Source organism: Ostrea edulis, chromosome 5, assembly GCF_947568905.1.
Source record: "Ostrea edulis chromosome 5, xbOstEdul1.1, whole genome shotgun sequence".
NCBI classification, from domain to species: domain Eukaryota; kingdom Metazoa; phylum Mollusca; class Bivalvia; order Ostreida; family Ostreidae; genus Ostrea; species Ostrea edulis.
Window position 1 is genome coordinate 9,387,746 of NC_079168.1, and position 21,707 is coordinate 9,409,452.

The 21,707-nt window shown below is 34.9% G+C and overlaps 1 protein-coding gene across 1 annotated transcript in view; it reads left to right on the top strand.

Annotated features, from left to right (window-relative positions):
- LOC125651670 (uncharacterized) overlaps positions 1-21,707 on the top strand; it is a 41,364-nt gene that overhangs the window by 15,702 nt on the left and 3,955 nt on the right. The window contains exons 16-21 of the mRNA XM_056164488.1: positions 4,630-4,700; positions 5,222-5,355; positions 9,305-11,337; positions 11,452-11,720; positions 18,830-19,036; positions 19,175-19,213. Of these exons, the coding sequence (XP_056020463.1) occupies positions 4,630-4,700; positions 5,222-5,355; positions 9,305-11,337; positions 11,452-11,720; positions 18,830-19,036; positions 19,175-19,213 (2,753 nt within the window). The remainder of the gene's footprint in view (positions 1-4,629; positions 4,701-5,221; positions 5,356-9,304; positions 11,338-11,451; positions 11,721-18,829; positions 19,037-19,174; positions 19,214-21,707) is intronic.

Sequence of the window (21,707 nt, forward strand, 5' to 3'; positions counted from 1 at the left end):
ACATGCACAGTATGATGCAATATATCTTCGTACAAAATCACTTCGCGACAGAATTGAGACAGATTTCAAACTTAAATGATTCGTTTTACCTACTTATATCCTATAGTATTTCTTAAGTATCTACATTGTATACTTAAAGATAAAAAAAAAATTGCCAATAGATTCCGAGACGTTTGCTCCAGACTTACTCCATGTACCTTTAATATTGTTTCATATGTGAGGGGAAGTCCGTAAGCTATAATAAAATCTTACTTGATTATTAAATGTCGTGAAATGTTTTTTTCAAAAACTACTTTCGTTTTCGATAAATTACCCTGAAATGAGAGTAGAATGGCGGGACACGCATTGGCGGATATAAGCCAGTTTTCTCTCTTTTTAATGGCAACTTAGACAATACGATATGAAGTAAATCTGTTGTTTAGCGGTGCTTAATTTTGATCTAACAGAAGAATTAACTTTCAATGATTGTTGAATAAATTCAATATGCCTGTTCGTTTCTTTGGTCTACAACAAAATGTACGCACATTCTCGGGCCTTTCCGGCATTCCTAGAATTGACAAAATGATCAGCATAAAATTGTGCAGGTGTTCAGTGTTATTTATACTTATAATAGTTTTGACTAGGTCCATATTTATCATTTTATGAAGATTAATAATTATGTCACTTATATACATCTCAATCAACGACGGACATACCCGCCCTCCTCCGGATACCAACGATCTGACAAATACGATATTCATCTAATATTTTCGATGTTCTCAATTTTTTTGGTGTTTATAGAAGTCACTATTGCGACTTTTTGTAATGATTTATTAAGAATTACTGATATGTACAAACACAAAAAAGTCTTTGTTTTGGTTGAAAATGTTTTGTGATGACACTGATCTTGAAAGTAAGTAAAAAGTCGAAACGGTCCGGGACTGTTCTAGGAAGTTTTCGTCTGATACCTTTAAAGTTAAAACATCTACCGAAATAAGGTTGTACATTACCTGACAATGTCAAAGAAATAAGGCCACTGTGTACAATATAGCAGTGTTTTCTGTTTGTCATTCATATAGTTCATTCTGTTGTTGATTATTGCGTTTGACGAGAATCAAAGACGTGTATTTATGATTTACCATTAAATTGTCACACTGGACCAAAACTACCATTAGAAACACATTCGCAATGCTGAGTTTCAAAATTTGAAATTATGAATGACCATTAATTTTGTCTTTGGCCAGCTATTCGGCATGACGGATTAAAATTGCATATGGAAATTTTCAATACGAAGAGAGATAATCAAATGTGACGTAAGAGACGGTTGGAGCTCTAAGTGATTTCCTAATAATCAAGTATTATTTACTGTATGGTATTAATAGATATAACTAATGCACGCAATTATTGAATAATTGTTTTTAAATTCATTTGAATTAAAGATATCGTTCATTCAATTTATGTGCGCAACAATTCAAACATGCATTAACAAGTTTTCCTCTTTGCAAAAGTATATAATTGTGATTTCCCACGCTTGCGCGGGGTTTCATCTAGTGTAATATAAACTTACTTAACATAATACTTCGTACGGTGGGCTTCCTGTAAAAAAAAAAACACACTCTGTAAATCCTCATGATTAAAGGGTATAAACTCTAGACCATACTGAAGCTTGATGGCCGTCCAGATACTCTGTTATTTCACAGAACAGATCGTCTTTATTCGCGATCTTCCCAACACGTCCCTGTGCTTTCTTTTCACGTGGAGCCAAGTGCTATCAGCAATGTTGATATCGGGACTTTGTGCTTGCCAAATAACCGTTGTTATGCCATTTCTATGATGAAATCTAGAGTTGAACGTACACGATGAACTGATGCAATGTCATCTTTTAAAATCTGCTCAGCTGGAAAATGTCGGACTATGACCGGCCACAATTGGCATCTAGAATTTCTTGGTATTTTTCTGCATTAAAACTGTAGTCCTCTCCCAAAATAGTACCGACCCCGTGTCATGCAATGGAACCCCAGGTCATAAGTCAATAATATGACTTCGTTCGACGTGAATCCTCTAAGTCTGAACTCCAATCTTTGCCACGTTTTCTCCATATATAAATATTCAGCGCAGTTAAGGTTTCCCATGATCACATTGCTTATATAAATCAAAGTGCACTTCGCGCTATATGACGTCACAATAAAAAGTACGTCACGACGAACAGGGTCTTATACTTTAAATATCATAATTTTTGTCGTTATATACTACCGTTATCAACATGATCAAGTGATAAGCTGTATACGTGAAAGATTTTCTTGTGAAATGCTTGTCAGATAACCACATACTATTTTTTCATATCAAATCATTATTCATATATAGTTTGCGCGCAGGTGACATTCATATCATTTAATATCTTTTAAAGTGATGACTTATCAACGATGCTGATTGGTTGAAGAATTCGTTTGATTTCTCTGTCAAAATTTCGTTCGGAGTTCATCTGCACTAAGCACGCGGGACTACTTTTCTCTGGAATGCGTCTTCCCCGTTCTAATTTTAGCACTATTTATAGAACGGGATTTTCCACATAAGCATTTATATAACGACATGCATTCGTTTGATTTTTGTTTTTCATTGCTATCAAAAATAAGCAAAACTAAAGATATGAATAAAATACAAATTAATTTAAAGAAACAACATACATAAGCGATGACGTGACAGAATAGTCAACTTGATGACGTAGAACACTTACTGGTAGAAGTAGACATATTACACGAGTTCCTGGTATGAATCGTCTGCTTTACGAGATCGATAACATGACGGAGCAAGTGGCGACTTCTGATCTGGTAAATATTAATGAAATTGAACTGCGTTATATGGGGCTCAGTCAACGAGTGCGTTTTAGATGAAGAGGTGTTGAACTTTTTCCTTGATATTGAAATGGAGCCGAGTTGCATTCCACCGTTCCAACCACACAATCAGTGTTCAACGTCTCCTCCAACACAATGCAGCATAAATCCAGTCACCACTTGTTATCTTCCTTTATATCTAATTCAGCTTTTAACCATTGCACCTTTAATTTGGCGTATCCATTTAAATCTGCACATTAACGGTTCCTGACCTAAACGCACAGCCTTGAGTTTTGTTGTTGTTTTCATTCTTATATATATGTATTCCTACGCGCCATTTCAAAAACGTTAATTCAAGCTTTTGATGGAAGAAACTATTTGTTTTTCTATCTTAAAAACACAATTAAATGATAAGAAATAAAACTTATAATTCTTTGTTTGATGCATGTATCAAACGAAACATTGGACGGGAAACTTTTTCATCAATGCGCTATACGCATTGATGAAGTTTTCCGTCCAATGTTTCGTTTGATACATGCATCAAAAAAGAATTATAAGTTTCATTTCTTAAATTTGTTGTTACCTTAAAATCGTCCCTATATCGTCTTCTGATTACGATTATCACTGCGTTTCATTTACATAATTATTGCAACCAGCTGTAGTAAAGGTAAAAGGGCAATCATATACAGTACATGGCTGTGTTTGAAGTTGATTCATTATTGATATGTCAGAAACATATCGGGAGCAACTTCTGACAGAAAAATACACCCCTTTCTGCATCTGATAATCTCTTGCATGCTCTCGAAAATTAAAAATATACACTGCATTAAAAGCACTTTAAACTTTCTTCCTTTTATTGGAGAATTTATTGCCAAAACTGTATAGTTAATATGAAGTAAATATTGTTTTTTAATATAAAAAGGCATGTAGCCGATATCGTTACACTTTTACGATAATCAATATCATCTTTGTTCAAAATTTATACTGTCACGTGATAGTCTCATGATAATAAACACCTGCCATGTTGAAAATGTATGGATGCATACTACAGTGTAGGTGTCGGTATAAACGTCGATTCGTTCTCGGTTATTTTTCATTAAATATTATCCATATAAAACACTTAAGACTTTTTTGTGTATGTATTTTACTTTATTGTTGTATGATACGCCCTAATTCAATTGAGTACGAACATTTTATCTCCAACTTTTTCGGACTCATTTGAGAATATAACTTTTATCCAGTAGTTGTCAATTGACACATTCTCGTTTTCTCGACACCATGAAAGACGCTTTTCCTGTTGACTTCTCTCATCACTAGGTTTTTTCTTCACAACCCGTCTTCTGTAGTGGTAATTACACGTTTCATTTCAATATGGGTTGTGTTGGATCTATTTTCAATAAATGAATCCGTTATCTCCATTTTAATCTCTTTTCTGTGGGTTTTTACGAGTCGTTTTAGCTTTCATATAATCTTGAGCTGTCACAACTAGTTTCGTGTCTTGGATGTTTTCTGGGGAATTCCGATACTCTACACCCTTCTTTAAAGTTTTGATAGTAGACCTATACATATCCAAGGCTTCTTACAAGTAAGCTAAACATAGATTTACCTCCCTGTGACCCGCTGAAACTGTTGGTTAGAAGCGCGAATATGATCCCGCTGCTCTTTTTTACGATATATATTGCCTCATACTGTATAATAGTGCATGTATTGTCATCATATTCATATGTAAAATTGAATGATATACAGAACGTGTATTCCATGAAACAATTCTATACCATCAAGTAAGAGTAACGACATGCATTACTTCAATATTTTGTAGAATGAAAATGGCTATGTCCCGGTTAATAGAAGCTAAAACAAAGCTTACAGAAACACTATCAGCTGATCAAGGTATATCACATTGTCCCTCCTGAGTCCTTAATAACTTTCGAATAAACTTTAAAATGCCCCTTTCAAATACTATTCGGAGAACATGATTAGTATATTTATAAGTTAGTTTTTCCAATGAACTCATTGAGGTAACTCAATCAGTAGTACTCGTGCTGAATAGGGAGTGGGTTGGCTAGAACTGGCCACATAAAGCTGGGGGTGTTTAAAGAAGGTACACCCGTGGTAAGTACTCTCTCATCAAACGCACGGATTCAGAAATGAAAGCTGTGGGTCCTTCGGATGAAATCTTACCGACCGTCGTCCCTTGTCAAATAGACCTTAGTACGATAAAACACTTTAATTTAATGTTAAATGGCCATGAGCTCATAGCATTTGTCTAAATCTATGGCGTTTCACCTAGAGCTGGTGACGCCTCAACATGTATGGGAAAGAAATCCAATGGACATTAAACTCTACATCAAACAAAGGACGCATTTCTAGATATACTTTTTATCATATTTCTCTGTACTTGAATTTCGTAGGGTCAATGCCAGAATGGCTTTCAGTATCTGAGGACATGAATGTATTCAAAGACAAACTTCAAGAGCTTCGAGTAGAACTGCGAGAACACATTACGCTTCCCTTAGACGTTGATAGTTATAATCTACAGATGATGGTAAGACAAATTTATCTTTAAAACATCTATTTATTGGTGAAATACTTTAATACACATTTTTCAAATTCTTACAGACGCAAAAGTTCGTTGAAGAAGTCGAAAATACCTTAAAATTCCTGTCCAAAAACTTGGATGATATCTCCGATTCTGTTTTTCCGTTTATGAAAAGTGTAAAAACGGCAATGGACGACATGAAACTTTTGAAACTCAAATATGATGCACTTCAACATACGTAAGTGAAATCGATAGTCAATGTTAAATCTAATTTACTTGCACATATAATATGAAGAACAACATTTGTTTGAAAAACATTCATTAAGTAATTTAACTCGCACAATATTGTTCCCAGCACCACGAAAGTAAAAACAGATGTCCAAAAAGTATTTGGGACAAAATTCCATCCGAAGTTTCCGTCCCAAAGAAGAATTTGTGATAGCAGATGTGGCTGTGGTGTTTGGCCTGCCAAAACAGGTTCTAAATATCTGGATACGCCTGGTATTGACATATCACTTTCACGGAATTCACCCGTAAGTAAATTCATAAAACTATGATAATACAATAAGAATGTGAAATGCCATATATAAATGAAATTAAAAAATAACGAACAGTGATCAATCTCACAACTCCTACAAGCAATACAAAATAGATACTTTGGCAAACACGGACCCCTGTGAGCTCTATATCTTGATTAGGTAAACGGAATTATCAGTGGTAAAATCATTGTGCCAAGAACGATCTAACAATCGGTATAAATCATGTCTGACAGTATTTGACCCAATGATAGGTTGTATTGACGAACTAAATCGTTATAACGACCACAGAATTTGCGAAATGCTGACTTCAGTCGAGACTGTTGAAACCCCTGTACCATCAACTTGTTTGTCAGTAGGTTGCCTGGATTTAAAAACTGACCAAACGCAGAACAAGTTGTGAGATATAAACACCATTTGCAGGTGATAATGGAATATTGCTACATAAATATGAGAAGTTGACGATGGAGAAGCTGAAATCGTCCTGGTTGTCATACAGTTGAGTTGTAAGTTTGCCGTTATTATCTATTAATGTCTACTTTCAAGTAAGTATAAAGCAGAAGTGGACGACTCTGCGGTGTCTTTTATTTCGAGCTCACGGGGATATATCGAGTCGACATATGAATGAAAGTTAGTATTTTTAATAGACAAAACGTCCTCGATATATCTAAATGTCGAATTGAAGGCCAAAGTAAGAGTAAGTAATTTTTTTCTTCTCACGTAGATGTTTTCGAATAAATTCTGCTTCATATGAATATAGAAAGCGGTCAGCTAGCAAAGGAGCAAAATCCGTGCCCATGGGAAGTCCAACAGACTGTTGGAAAATCTGATCACCAAATACCACGAAGATATTGTCAATGAGGAACTCATAGCATATTTTTTATTCCAACCTCAGCGTACTTGTGCGTGGAATGAGAGTGGTGTTTAACAAAGTAATTTTTGGATGACTGATCACTAGATATGAATATCTCAATATCTTCTGTGCAGGAAAATAACAAAAATATTATACTTACCAGAACCAATGGAGCATATGTTGTCAGCTTGACCAATATGGCAGATCTATCGACTTTGGAGTCACTCCCCTCACATCTGAGTCAGATTTGTCATGTAATGGGTGACAACATGTTGTTTTTATTCAAAGTCCTTGTCCATGATTGGCATAGGCATGGTGATGACTGTTAAGTCTAAGCACACCAGTGCAGTGCGGTTCACAATTAACCATGATTCTGGAATTTACACAATTTCTGATGGACATTTAAGAAAATCTCAAATGTTCTGAAGTATACTTCTTGCAATCCTGATTTAAATAAACTCAAACTTTCCTTAAACTTTTCACCAAGGCTATCTATCTTCCATCACTTTTCACCCATGTTGTTGTCATCCGCTTTATGGACCATTCTTCCTTATGTTCTTCACATGAGAGTAGAGTTCCACAAAGGGAGATCATTTTCTGATGAAAATTTCCGAATTTTATCCCCAAAATAAATGACTTTCTATTTATTTGCAATTTTAGGTAACAGTTTTTTTTATTCCTTGGTTTACGGATCCGCCGACCCTAATTTCTGGGGAATCGGAAAAAAAAATAAAATGCAAATTTCTATTTTTTTTTAAATTCCGCCGATTCTACCCAACATGTCAAATCGAATATAGAAATAAAATGCATTTTCAATTTTACGAGTAAAACATCGTGAAACGCAAACGTATTGATTTGTATTTGGTAATCACTATTCGTTTTGCGAAATATCTTTATTCCGTATTTGTAAAAACCCTGTAAACAGATATGACCACGCACGATGACAGTAACGATACCTATATCGTTCTTGTTCACGAAACAGATGCCAGATGGCATTTCATCATGGAAAAAAGGAATTGATAGAAATACATATTTCTCATACAAATGGAAGTATTCTTGCTGCTAACATAACACAAAATGCAGTACTATTTGGGTGTTTAAAGATGAGAGGAAGGTACGGTTGTTAGTGACTTTACTAAATTGGATGTTCTATCGTTAAATTGATAATGTTCTACGGACCCGGTTTGAGTGTGGTGAGGGCCTGTACCGAGACACAGTTAGATTATTCTAACTAGTGACTTTATACCAGAACAGTACATGTCATAATAAATGTATTTGAATACATGTACGTGCATCTCTGCCGTCAAAAATCCTAACAGGGAATAGTTCTAGCAGTGTGAGAAATTGTTAGGTGCTTTTGATATTATAATGAACGCCTGTAAAAAATATGACCAGATAAAACTCAGAAAGGTATGCATATTTCTCGTAAATTAGTATACCTTGTGTAGTGGTGGAAAGAATTTGAGTATCAAATAAAAATGAAAAACAAGAAACGTTTCTATCAAAAAGATGGTAGAAAATTCCATGGCCATGTCTATGTGGGGAAAATGGGGTTAAAAATTATTTCATAGGGTATAAACATTCTGAAATTAAAAATGGAATTACTACATACAATTGTAATTTAGTGCTTATATTAATTTTTTTCTTTATATTTTCAATTTGTAAATGTAAAATCTTTATTGAACATATACAGTAAAATTACTGAACAACATTATATAAATACTGGATACTTTACAACATCAAAGAAATATGACCGTATACATTCTCCGCTTATGTTCTACCAAAGTGTAACATAGATACATATATATAGTTATACACTGAATTTGAAATTGCATATTTTTTCAAAAGTCATATTAACATACTAGTCACTCTAAAGCATTTATTATCTAATATTTTTTAAATACATGTTTTGTTTATTTGTACTCACGAAATAATGTTAATGATGTATTGAAAATAAAACAACGATAGATATTAAAAATGTTTATTTTATTTTTATTTCTCCCGACCGACCCTAAATTTTATTTTTAAAATCCGTAAACCAATAAATTAAAAAACTGGCCTTAGTAGTGATAATTTATGCATAATTCTGTATTTTAAGCGTTTCTTGGGGTTTTATAACTTGCTAAAATAGCATTTAATTTGAGAATTACAGAAGTTTACTACTTAAAACACAATACAACTTAAATTTGGAAAATAAACTTAAAAGTTGTTCCCCAATTCAAAGATACCATTTAAAAAGACTATGCAGAACTGAAATTATAAGTGATTATTCTGTTTTTGATATTTTAATGACTTGTTGAAATTACCCCATTTTATGCATGAAATTGATGTGTATATTGTGCTAAGAATAGAACAGACCATGAGTTCGGGGATGCCAATCGATTTTGCCACAAAATATAGCTAGTAAAATGAAATATCATTGAAAGGTCTGATAATTTGACAACACCTTCCATAATTGTTTTTTGGTTTTGCATGGTTCTATCCTAGACAGCCTCTTAAATATGTATCCGTATGTGAAAATATATTCGTTTTATATATCTCTAATATATTATCCATCTTATTGTAGATTGTAATGCCAGTAAATGGAATGGTCTTTAGGTCTGGTAATTCAGATGAGCTCCGGATAGTACCAGTTATTGATGACATGAAAGAATTCGAAATTTTTCTAGGAAACGTTGAAATAAAAATATCAATTGATGACCGTGGTACCTATGTTAAGTCAGGTGGAATAATAGCAAGCCCAGGTGGTAGTAATGGTTGCAAAGACGAGTACTTCCATTTAGCAATGAAAAATTCAAAATCATCTCATCACATTGATCCTTCATCATTTGTTGACAATGTCGATTTACTACCAAAATGGAAAGAAGAATGCAAAGAATTCACTTTTAAACACATTGGTGTAAATGATCTAGGTAAACTAGGTAAAGGTTTTATGGATCTGTTGAAAAAATTTGTCAAAAGAGCTCTGGAATGGGTGAAAACGCATGTTCTTGATATAATAATGAAACTATTACCAGACAGTCCAATTCTTGGTAAAATTGGGAAAATCGCAAAAGCATTCTTGGGCATTATAAATTCAGCAAGTAACCTTGGTAATATGTTTGCTGATATGGGTGAAAGTGGTAATACCTTTGGCGATTTTCATTCCAATATGGATGCATTTGGTGACATGTTCAAAGGGGTTGGCGAGCTTGGAAAAAATGCTGGAATATTGTTGACAGAAGTTGGAGTTCCTGAAGAAATAACGCATGGTTTTTCAAATTTTGCAAACGTTGCTAACTTAGTAGGTAGCGGTTTTGACATTACTGGCGATCTAGTTGGAAGTGGTGCGGACTTTGAAAGTGGTAATGCTTTAGGTATTGCCGGTGATTTACTAAAAGATACTGGTGAAATTGCCGGCGATTTAAAACATGTTTTGAATGATGCCGGAATTTCAAACCACATTACAGATGCTTTAGGCATTGTTCAAACTGTGACGAACGGTGCTGAAAGTGTCATGGACACAATAAACAAAGTATCATCGGGAGATGAGTTGAGTGGAGACTTTTCAGGGATCGTAAATACTATGTCGTCAACAGTCAGTGATATATCAGGAACGGCAAGTCATCTTTTGCATGAAGTAGGTGTGTCCTCTGATGTTACAGATGTTTTTGATAAGATACAGAAGGGTGCAGATGACGTAAGTGGTATTGTGGATAGTATGACTAATTTTGACGCGAGTAAGAATGGTGATGCTTCGGTTTTAGATACAATACAAAGTGTGTCAAAAAATGCAGGAGCTTTTTCTGGGAGAATGGCAAATTTTTTGAATGATATAGGCGTATCAAAGGAAAATACAAAAATACTGAGGCATATACAGACAGGCGCAAACGGGCTTGCTGGGTTTACTTCTTCCATTGAATCAACAGTTAATTCGTTCAGTGATACGTCTGGAAACGTGTTTGCTGAATCATCAGAACGTGCGTTTGGAATTGCTGATGTATCCAGCTCGTTAAAGCACTTTTTGAGTGGAGTTGGAGTTTCGGGTGATGTAACTAATGTACTAGGTGACATAGAAATGGTGGCAAACACAGTAAATGGTGTTTCCCATACAGCTGGAACCATTGTAAGTGATATCAAAGATATACATCCTGGACTTGCTGACCCCAAGAAAATATTAAGCAGCATTTCTGGTGTCGCAAAAAGTGTTGAAAATGGCATTTCTGATATGAGTGAATTGTTTTCCGAGCTCGGAATGTCCAACGAGATATTGGATGCAATATCACAGATAAAGAAAAGTTCTAAAGATTTTTCAGGTTTGGCTGCAAGCGTTGAAAAAACTTTTGGTGATATTTCCAACATTACAAAAAGTGGAGGAATAAATAAATTTGCAAGCAGTCTTTCAAAACTTGCGTCAAATGTAAAACAAGGTGCTGCATCTATCGGGAAATTTACCACAGTGTTGAGAAATAAAACTTTTACTGAAAGTCCTCTACAAAATGACACCTCATCGTCAGGGATAAGTGACATAGTTTCAAAATTTAAAAACGTAGAAACCGTTGCAAAGGCTATAACAGAAACATTCAAGGGATCTCCAATCATTGCCAGAAGTCCAGATGGGTAATGTCCCGCAAAATCTAAGATATTATCATAAATAGTATAAGTATACCTTTGACATTTTCATACATGTATTAGATCATTTTAATAAAATTGGCTGATAAAATATATTTGCAGAGGTTTACTGGGGAAAGTGAACGTCGGTGCAATGACTGTCGATGACTTTTTATCTTCTGCAAATGATGCTGCAGACGAAATACGTTCGAAGTTACCTGAGATAGATACATTGATTAGTACACTTGTCAACGCTACAGAAAATGTTCCCCTCCAGTCATTGATATCTGCATCATATGAAACATTCCAGGACATTGCAAACCAGTATGACTTGACTCTTGATGGGGACAAAACGTCAATGACATCAATGGTTTACTTATTGCCCGGAAAAGGTAATTTAAGGTCAACATTCGAACACGAACAAGAAAATTATACTAAATCATAATTGATGTTAAATCATTGCTACGTGATCAAAATGATGAATGATTATGAGTATTAGTATCACTATACCCAAGGGCTATGGAATCTATGATATATTTCTTACTCTGCAGTTCCATAAGAATCCGAATTAGAATAGGTCCTCAGTACCCCTTGCTTGTCGTCAGAGGCGACTCAGTGGGGCGTTCCTTCGGATGAGACCGCAAAAACTGAGACCCCGTGGCACAGCAGATGCGACACCATAAAGATTCATCCCTGCTCAAAACCCATAAGGGCCAAGCATAGGCTTACATTTTACAACCCTTTTTCTGAATTGCTTACGTCTCCATTCGAGTGAAAAACATTTGAGGAAGACGTTAAACGATATACAACTAACAAACATTGTTCTGCATATCTAAGCAAATTTTAATATTCAACAGCAATATGAAAACATGATGCGTTCTTAAAACGCATCTGCTCCCACCTTTGCTATATCCAGGAGTCCATGTTTGCGCAATTCTTTATTTTGTATTGCTTATAGGAGTTGTGGAATCAATCACTGTTCGTTATTTTCACCTTTCACAAATACTCCCTAAAGTTTCCATATCCATGACAGGTCTTAATCAATATACTATATGCTATTTAATCTATATAACTGCATTTGTGTTTTGAGCTTTTGGGTTTTTGTTATGTTTTCTATCTATATATTTCCCCCTTTTCAGGGGAGACATATCATTTCTGTACTTTTTGTCCGTCTCTTTGTCACAATATATATATGGCTTATCAGATAGACTTGAAATTTGTATAATGCTTCATTGCGATTTGTAGATGTACATATTGGTGGGACAGGAGGATCCAGTTATTTTCGAAGAGTTATAGTGGATCTAAGAGGGATGGGGGATGCAACATACCCTGTGAACATTTCTCCTCTTATATGGCTTATCGGATAGATTTGAAAATTTGTACAATGATTCCCTGTTTGTAGATGTGCATATTGTCGGGACAGGGGGATCCAGTTGTTTTCCTAAACGTTATAGTGAATCTAAGAGGGGTGGAGGATATTAGAATAGCTTGTGAACGCTTCTCCTCCTACATGTGTATGGCTTATCCGATAGACTTGAAATTTTGTACAATACTTCATTACCATTTGCAGATATGCATATTGTAAAGACTGGATAGTCGAATTGTTAAAGTTATAATAGATCTAAGGGGTGAAGGAAGTAAAGTAGTTTGTGAACACTTTATTGTGGCTAATCGGAGTTCATAATATCTATGTTCCTACTGATGGTTTCTACTCCATATCATACAGAACATTAAGGAGAGGATGGTTCCTTTTGGAGCATTTCCAATTTGGGGAGCTGGGGAGACATTTGTTTTACATAAAAAAAAATCTCTAGTTCTCTTGAATTTTTCCACTATCCTCCTTCCGCGAAAACACAAAATATTCAGAATATTTTGATTCACACCGATCGTTGGAATTCTTAAATATACAGCAGGGTTAAGGTGTCCCGAGTACAGTTAAGACAAACGTCATAAAATGCACTTCATTGCACTACTCTCTATATGACGTCACAACGTAAAAGTACGTCATAACGTACAGGTCTATAGTTGTAGCGCCTGGAAAATGTCATAATATTTCCTCGCTATTTACTATCATTATCCAGTGTTCAAGCTATATTTGTTTAATTCTGTTCGTCAGATGATTTTTTCCCAAGTTTTCTTTGATCATATATGTCTCATATTTTTAGATTTAGCATACACTAAAGTAATCTTTATATTACATTGTGACCTTTGCATCGTCCCAATGTACATAGTAATTTTGAATAAATAAAACCAACTTGTGTACATATAGAATTGGCACAGGTGAAAGATGACGATATCCTATTTCGATCAAGGGGAATTCCGAAAGGCAACTTGTTGCAGGTTTAGGATTTTGATACGGAAGGTAGGATATTTTGCCTCGTTTAGATATGATTTGGCAGTGAATGTAGGAAATGCCCAAAGTTTGAGTTGCGATTATGGACATTGCTATATATGAGAGGATATCGTACTGGTCCGGATCACTTTTTAAATTTATCATACCAATGTCGACATATCAAGCCCAAACTGCAAATGATTTGAGGGCAACTTTCATCTTTGCCGAGGTGATAAACTGCTGAAAGTCTTGCTTATAAGATACCTCTACGTAACTTGTATGACGACGTAATAATTAAGCGAGGGCTTCCCCCCACGTGTTACGATTTTTATGTATTGAGAAACAAATTTCACTGTATGCGACGCTTGGAAGAATTTTACTTTAATTTGAATATGCTGTTATTACGTCTTATTTTACTCGGGACACCTTAACCTCACTGTGTATTGATAAATATTGAATATGTCGTTTAAGTATACGAGGGCTGCTCGATATGTAATGTGTATTGTACCACAGCGCGATAATGCATTGCACGATTCCGTGGATGATGATACCCTTGAATAGCTCTATTCAATACCTTTCCAACGGTATAAACACGAACCTTTACCTCCACATATTTTAAACTTATAGTCATTTCAATAGAGCTATTCGTTGACCACTGTTGTACAAATGGTTGGGAATATTGAAAAAAATAGAGCTTATATAAAAATTCGTACATAACTCTGGAACTATTTTAGATAGGACTTTCGAATTTTATATATATATTTTTTGTGACAAGTTCTTGTGACACAATGGTGTTGATAATTAAACCTTGATGTTTTACCTGCTTAAAAACACCCTGGCGTGTTCAATACCTCCTGAACTATTTAAGGTAGATTTTCATATATTATATATAGATTCTTTATGGCAAGAACTTATGCTTTGGGTTTTAACCTTTCGACCTTGACTTGGAAATCTGACTTATTCGATATCTTTTAACGTAGTTCTAACCTCCTGTGACAATAGTTATTCTAAAAAATCTTGCGAATCATAAAATATTTCAAAAGTCTCAGTTATATATGAATAACCAGTTATGTTTTAAATTATTGAATCCAAGGACAAGAACTCTGTTTTCATAAAATCCTATATCAAATGCATTATGCCATAGATTTCCTTTATTTTTCACAAACATTTTATATATTTTTAAAGGAACAGTTTCATGAAATTGCTATGAATACTATCATGTCGTTTTATTCAGGTTTTTTGGTGAAATTGTTATAATGCTGCTTAAGGAAAATTGCAATTTTCTGAGTTGATCACCGGTATATGTGTTCTAATTGATGAAAAATGTTATTAATGCCGCAACATACTTATTTTATCATTTTTATTTGTTACTAAGATGAAAGGTGAAGATAACAAACAGTGATCAATCTCATAACTCCTATAAGCAATACAAAATATAATGTTGGGCAAACACGGACCCCTGGACACACCAGGGCTGGGATCGGGTACCTAGGAGGAGTAAGCATTCCCTGTCGACCGGTTACACCCGCCGGGAACCCTATATCCTGATCAGGTAAACGGAGTTATCCGTAGTCAAAATCAATGTGCCAAGAACGGCCTAACAATCGGTTTGAAACACGTCATACAGCATTTGACCCAATGATATGTTGTATTGACGAACTAGATCGTTATAACGACCATAGATTTGAGAAATGCTGACTTCAATCAAGACTGTTGAAACCCCTGTACCATCAACTTGTTTGTCAGTAGCTTGCCTCTAAATAAAAACTTACTACATGTAGAACAAGCTCTTGCATATCGGACCATTTGAGAGATATAAACATCAGTTGTAGGTGATAATGGAATATTGGTACATAAATACGGGAAGTTGACGATGGAGAAGCTGTATCATTTGAATAATCAATAATCAAATATAGGATTCCACTTATAATTCTAGAGAGGTGGAATTACCTTAAACTGTTAAAGATAAAGCTTTCTTGTTTTGTATAGACATGTATATTTCTTATGGCAATGTTTTCATAACATACCATGATATATGACCATGACAACTTGGTCTTATCAGAACCACAAGACCATGCAAATCATATTGGAGTTGAGGCATCTCTGTGTTATGTGAATTCATTTTAGTTATGTTTTGATCCTTTGGGGGTAAGGTTGGGGTCATAATATGGAGGTCAGAATTGATCATAGGTATAAAAATTAACACGCTTTAAAGATACAACAACTGAACAACAACAGGACCAAGGTGACTTAGGTGAGCGATGCGGTATATGAGTCTCTTGTATAATTTCCTTTACAATATTCAGTGGAGTTTTTTTTCTTTAACAGTGTGTGACCACTTTCAACATGGCATTGCCCGAGGTTCTCAACATACCTGCATTCCATTTGACAATTGTATGGGTTTACAGTGCCAACTTCACATTCCATTGGGCTTTTCATCGAAAGTAATATCATTTTCAATACTCATCAATTCAGAGACGAGAACATTATTGATCACAGTCGACAATGTCAGACGAGAAATAAAAATTGAAAGTATGTATATTTCATATGTTTATATAACTTAACATTGCATCTCAGTCAAATACTCGACGGTATGAATATATAGTGTATGTTCCATTTTAGTTCACCTGAGCTGAAAGATCAAGTTAACATAACTCATATGAAAAGCGTATGTTTGTCTGCATGTAAATAATCCCATTTTCAACTTCTTTTTAAGAAACATTTAACTAATTTCTACCAATATTCAAGTTTTTAAAAAATGTGTTCCGTTCCTCGAAACCACCGTAAAGGTTCGAAGTTTCAAATTGAATAATGTAATATATATATAAAATCAAAATGCAAGGGATGGCACGTATAGAAAAAAATCACAGCATGATATAATGAATCGAGGGAAAGCTACAAAGGTCTGAATTAATGTGCTTTAATTTTTTTCCCCATTAAACCTTCTTATAAAATATTTTCAATAACCACAACGGTATACTTACCTTTTTCTAGTGTACAGGGTGTTTCATATTATATGTTACATTTTTAACTTTAAATATCTTTGTTACTTATCATACTTTTTATACACACCATATATCATTTTAAACATCCAATCCTACATTTTTATTCTTGTAAAAAAGTTCGGAAAAATTATTGTGTCATTAAGCTTAATTGTGACATGAACGATGCTGTCACAATTTGAATGCCTTTCAAAATAGATTTAACCAATCAACAGAAGGCTGAAATTGTAAAACTCTTATTACCAATATAAATCACCAAAAATCGTTCAGAAGTTGATGAAGGAAAATATGCCAAAGGAGAAGAAGCCCTCTAGAATGTGCATCAGGAGGTTAGTAACAAAGTTTGAGAAGACAGGGATAGTATGTGATAAACGACAGGCAACCCGGAAAGACCAAGGACTTCAAGAACCGATGACGTTATCAATGAAGTGAAGACTTTAGTTACAGAAACTCTTCAGAAAAGTGTCAGACAGATGTTTATGGAAATTAATGCTGAAAACACCAGTATTTCCAGTGATTACAGAACTTTGAAATATGACATGAAGTTGACACCTTGCAAGCTCTCGGTAATACAGCACCTCAAGGAATCAGATATCCAACACTGACTTGAATTCGCAAGGTGGTTTATTCAGCAAGGAAATGGGGTTTTCCAGTAAATTTGGTTTTCGGATGAGGCACATTTTTACTTAGACTGTGAAGTGAATATTAGCAAAATGTGCGATACTGGTCAACAGAAAAACCAGAATTTCACCAAGAAAAACCTTCATTCACAAAAGGTGACAGTATGGGCTGCATTGAGTAGTCAGGAAATCATTGGACCCTTCTTTTTTGAGGAAAATGGTGAAACAGCAAAAGCTAACTCAAAACGCTACCTCCACTTATTGAGAACCAAATTTTTCCCTATCTTGCGAAGAAAATATGGCGATCTACAGACTGTTTGCTTTCAACAGGATGGAGATACACCTCAAACTTCATTTGCTGTTTTACACTGGTTAGAGGAAACATTTGTGAACAGATTGATATCATACAAAACACAAAGAGTTTGGCCTCCGCATTCACCGGATCTAAACCCTTTGGACTTTTTCCTATGGGGATTCTTAAAACATAGGATATACAGTCCAAAACCACAGACAATGGACGAACTCAAAAGGAACATTAAGTTTCAAGGAGCGTCTCAGTAGAAATGTGTGACAATGTAGTGAAAAAATTCCCAAAACGGCTTTCATTTGTTGTTGGAAGAGATGGTGGTCAATTTGACGTTACGAGATTGAACATGATAAAAATGACGTAATTCAGAAATTTGATAAATTTCGGTTGATGACTCAAATGTTCCCTTAAATTTGAAAGTTAGGTTCAGCATTATTCACAATGAATCTAATGGATACATATAGTTATATGATATAAACTTTTTTATTTTTCTATTTCCTGTGTTTGTTCAATTATAGATTCAAAACATAACATATATTATTAAACATCCTGTATATTCATTTAGTGTATAGTGTAAGGTGTTTCCCCCCACACATTCACTATACAATTGGATTTCAATATATCATGTACGAATATGTAGCAATCTTTTATCTTCTCAATAATTGGAATGATGAAATGTTAATGATCGTTTTAATGTTGATTAATTTTGTTCACGTGATGCTTGCTTCTATTTTATATCCATGCCGTGCACTGAGTGTCAAAAAAGTGACGATAATGAACACTAATTTAGCAAATTTGGTAGTTTGTAAATGAAAGTTTGAAATATTAAAAAAAAACGAGACTGTTAATTCGAGAAACACAAGTACTTAAGAGGAGCAAGAATATTCTGTCCTACTCAGCAAAACAGAAATCCGTAGTAAAAAACGTCCAAGCAATAAGGTTGAAACACGGCAGACAACAAGCTGTATTTTCGAACCAAATCATTATTATATGATTTGTGGAATACTATTTGAAATGAGACGGTTGAAATTTCCGGAAAGAAACGTATTTTCCAGCAAGTAAGCTACTATGACATTGTCCTTTACCCCAGTCTTTCCTGTATTCTTGGACATTTTTAATATTTGATTTTAATTATGAAAAGAGTTTGCAAATCAAAAAAAAAAGAAAAAGATTTTCACTACATTTAGTATGAAATCTACCGTATGATTAACCTCTATGATTCTGCGCTTTGTCCTTACAGATGGCCTTATACAAATACCTAAGATGACTATTGAAATAAGTGGTGGTTTCCAAGCCGTTTTATCAGGATCCATGGAGCTGACGGAAAACTTTGAACTTTTGTTAAGTTCTTCTATAAAGACTTGCATTCCAAATGTACAGAGATGTTTCCCACGTGTGAAAATTCTCGATAATTTGAAAGTTAATTTAAACTTTACTACAACATCAGGTATTGTATTATACAATGTAAATCACGAATAATCCATTGTAATTGATGGATCCAATGACCTAGATATTAATTGTGTTTTCCTATAGACTGTAACTATGATTATACAAACATATTAATCTTAACGATATTGTATTTTAGAATATCCTAAAAGGAAAAAAAGAATGGCTTTGATGTCAGGTAAATACCAATGAATAAGTAGTGCCATCCACATTTTAGTCAACAAGTTTATTTTCGAATGGGATTTTGTATGCATATTGCTGGAAGACTCTGCGCAAATCTTAGTTACCTTGCTGAAAACAGAAATCGCAGAGATAAAGTATCGCGATATACGAGTATAAGTGGTTAACAGTGGAAAGTTTATAATTTAATCTTTTTTTTATTTTACACGATTAAGAAAAAAGATCTACAACTTATATCAATGACTCTCGTCGACTAGGATATTAGTGAGATAAAGTCATTGATGTTGGAGGAAATTGGAGTATACAGATGAAATTAAAAGGTCACATGAAAGGCGAAGATAACGAACAGTGATCAATCTCATAACTCATATAAGCAATACAAAATAGATAGTTGGACAAACACGGACCCCTGGACACACTAGGGGTGGGATCGGGTTCCTAGGAAGAGTAAACATCCCCTGTCGACCGGTCACACCCGCCGTGAGCCCTATATCCTGATCAGGTAAATGGAGTTATCCGTAGTCAAAATCAGTGTGCCAAGAACGGCATAACAATCGGTATGAAACACGTCAGACAGCATTTGACCCAATGATATGTTGTATTGACGAACTAAATCGTTATAACGACCATAGAATTTGCGAAATGCTGACTTCAATCGAGACTGTTGAAACCCTTGTACCCACATACTTCCTTATGGTTGATAACTGTCATCCAACCATAGTTTTGCAAGCTTAAAACCACCGGGTGATGAATTAACAAATATAATATGTGATATTCCTTTGTCGGTTTATGACAGTGCTGCCAATGAGCTCTTAAATAAGCCTGAGCTTAAACGAAAATTAGAACTTTTTTACGGAGAAAACTGCAATCTTTCTTATGGGTATAAAACTTTGACCCCTTTTGGTTTCCATTAGATCTAACACTAGGCTTTCTGATAACATAGATATTAGTTGCTTCTTTGATAAGAATGGAAAGGAGAAATACCCATATCTCATAATAACTCATCTAAAATATCACTTTGTTAATTACCACTCTCATTTTATACACAAGTACTCTGAAGTTGATAGTAAAGAAAATGTCGTATTCCCTCATTGACAATATCACCCTAGCCTTTGGTGGTCATGCCTTCCAAAAGTCTCTTGGGATTCCTATGGACACGAATTGTGGTCCTTTATTAGGTGATCTGTTTTTATATTCTTACTGAAAGCTTCGTCATGAAAAGAAAAAATAGCTTGTTGTGTCCGTCAACCCGACATATAGATGAAAGGTGAAGATTACGAACAGTGATCAATCTCATAACTTCTATAAGGAATAAAAATAGAGGGTTGGGCAAACAAGGACCCCTGGATAAACCAAAGAAGGGATCAGGTGCCTACGAAGACTAAGCACCCCTTGTTTACCGATCACACTCGCCGTGAGAGTCATATCCAGTGTGTTAAGAACAGCCTAGCCATCGGTTTGAAAGACACCAGACAGCATTTGACCCATAGATAGATTGTACTGTTAAACTGGATACTTATAACAAACATAGAATCTGTGAAATGCTGACTTTAAACGATACTGTTGACAACCCTGCAACATCAACTTGATTGTCAGTAGCCTGTCTCGATTAAAAAAACTTGTCATAAACAGAACAAACTGCGTATTGAATCAGTTGAGAGATGTTCACACCATATGCAGGTAATAACGCAATATTGCTACAGTTTATCATCAATAGGCATTTTCATTTTTATGTCAATTTGATATATTCCAGTGAACTGGAAATAAAGGACACCACAGGGTCTTTCGCATGTGCTTCGTACCTGGATATTACATTGGTCATAGACGTCAGCGGCAAATTTCCAACTCCAGTTAATGACAAAATGATGATTCAGCCTCTCCATCGTCAACTTCCCATATTCATGAAGCAATATTCGATTATTACCTGCTATGTTCATATTTCTCAACCGACTAGATACGGAAAGACATGCTCTGCGTGTTATCAGTTTTTTAAATCAAGGATTGATGGATTGTATATTATTTAATGTCCAGCTCGAGAATCTTTCACTCATATGAATACGTCACCATTGCCGGTGAAGGGCTGTAAAATTTAGGTCCATGCTTGACGCATACGGCTTTTACATGTATGCAGGGAAGGAGCTTTACTGTACAACACCTACTGTGACACAGTACATCGGTTTTTGCTGTCTCATTCGGAGGACCAGTCCATTTAGTCGCTTCTCACGACAATCAAGAAGTACTTAGGACCTATTATAAGCCGAATCCCAGAAGGGAACCAAGAAAGGCCCATGGCAATTAAGTTGATGTTACAAGGGTTGCAACAGTCTCGTTTGAAATAAGCATTTCGCAAATTGTATGGTCTATATAACGATCTAATTTACCAATACAATCTGGCATTGGGTTATTTGCTGTCTGACGTGTTTCAAACCAATTGGCTAGACCGCTCTTTAGACATTTTGTTTTTTACTACGGATAACCCCATTTGTCTGATT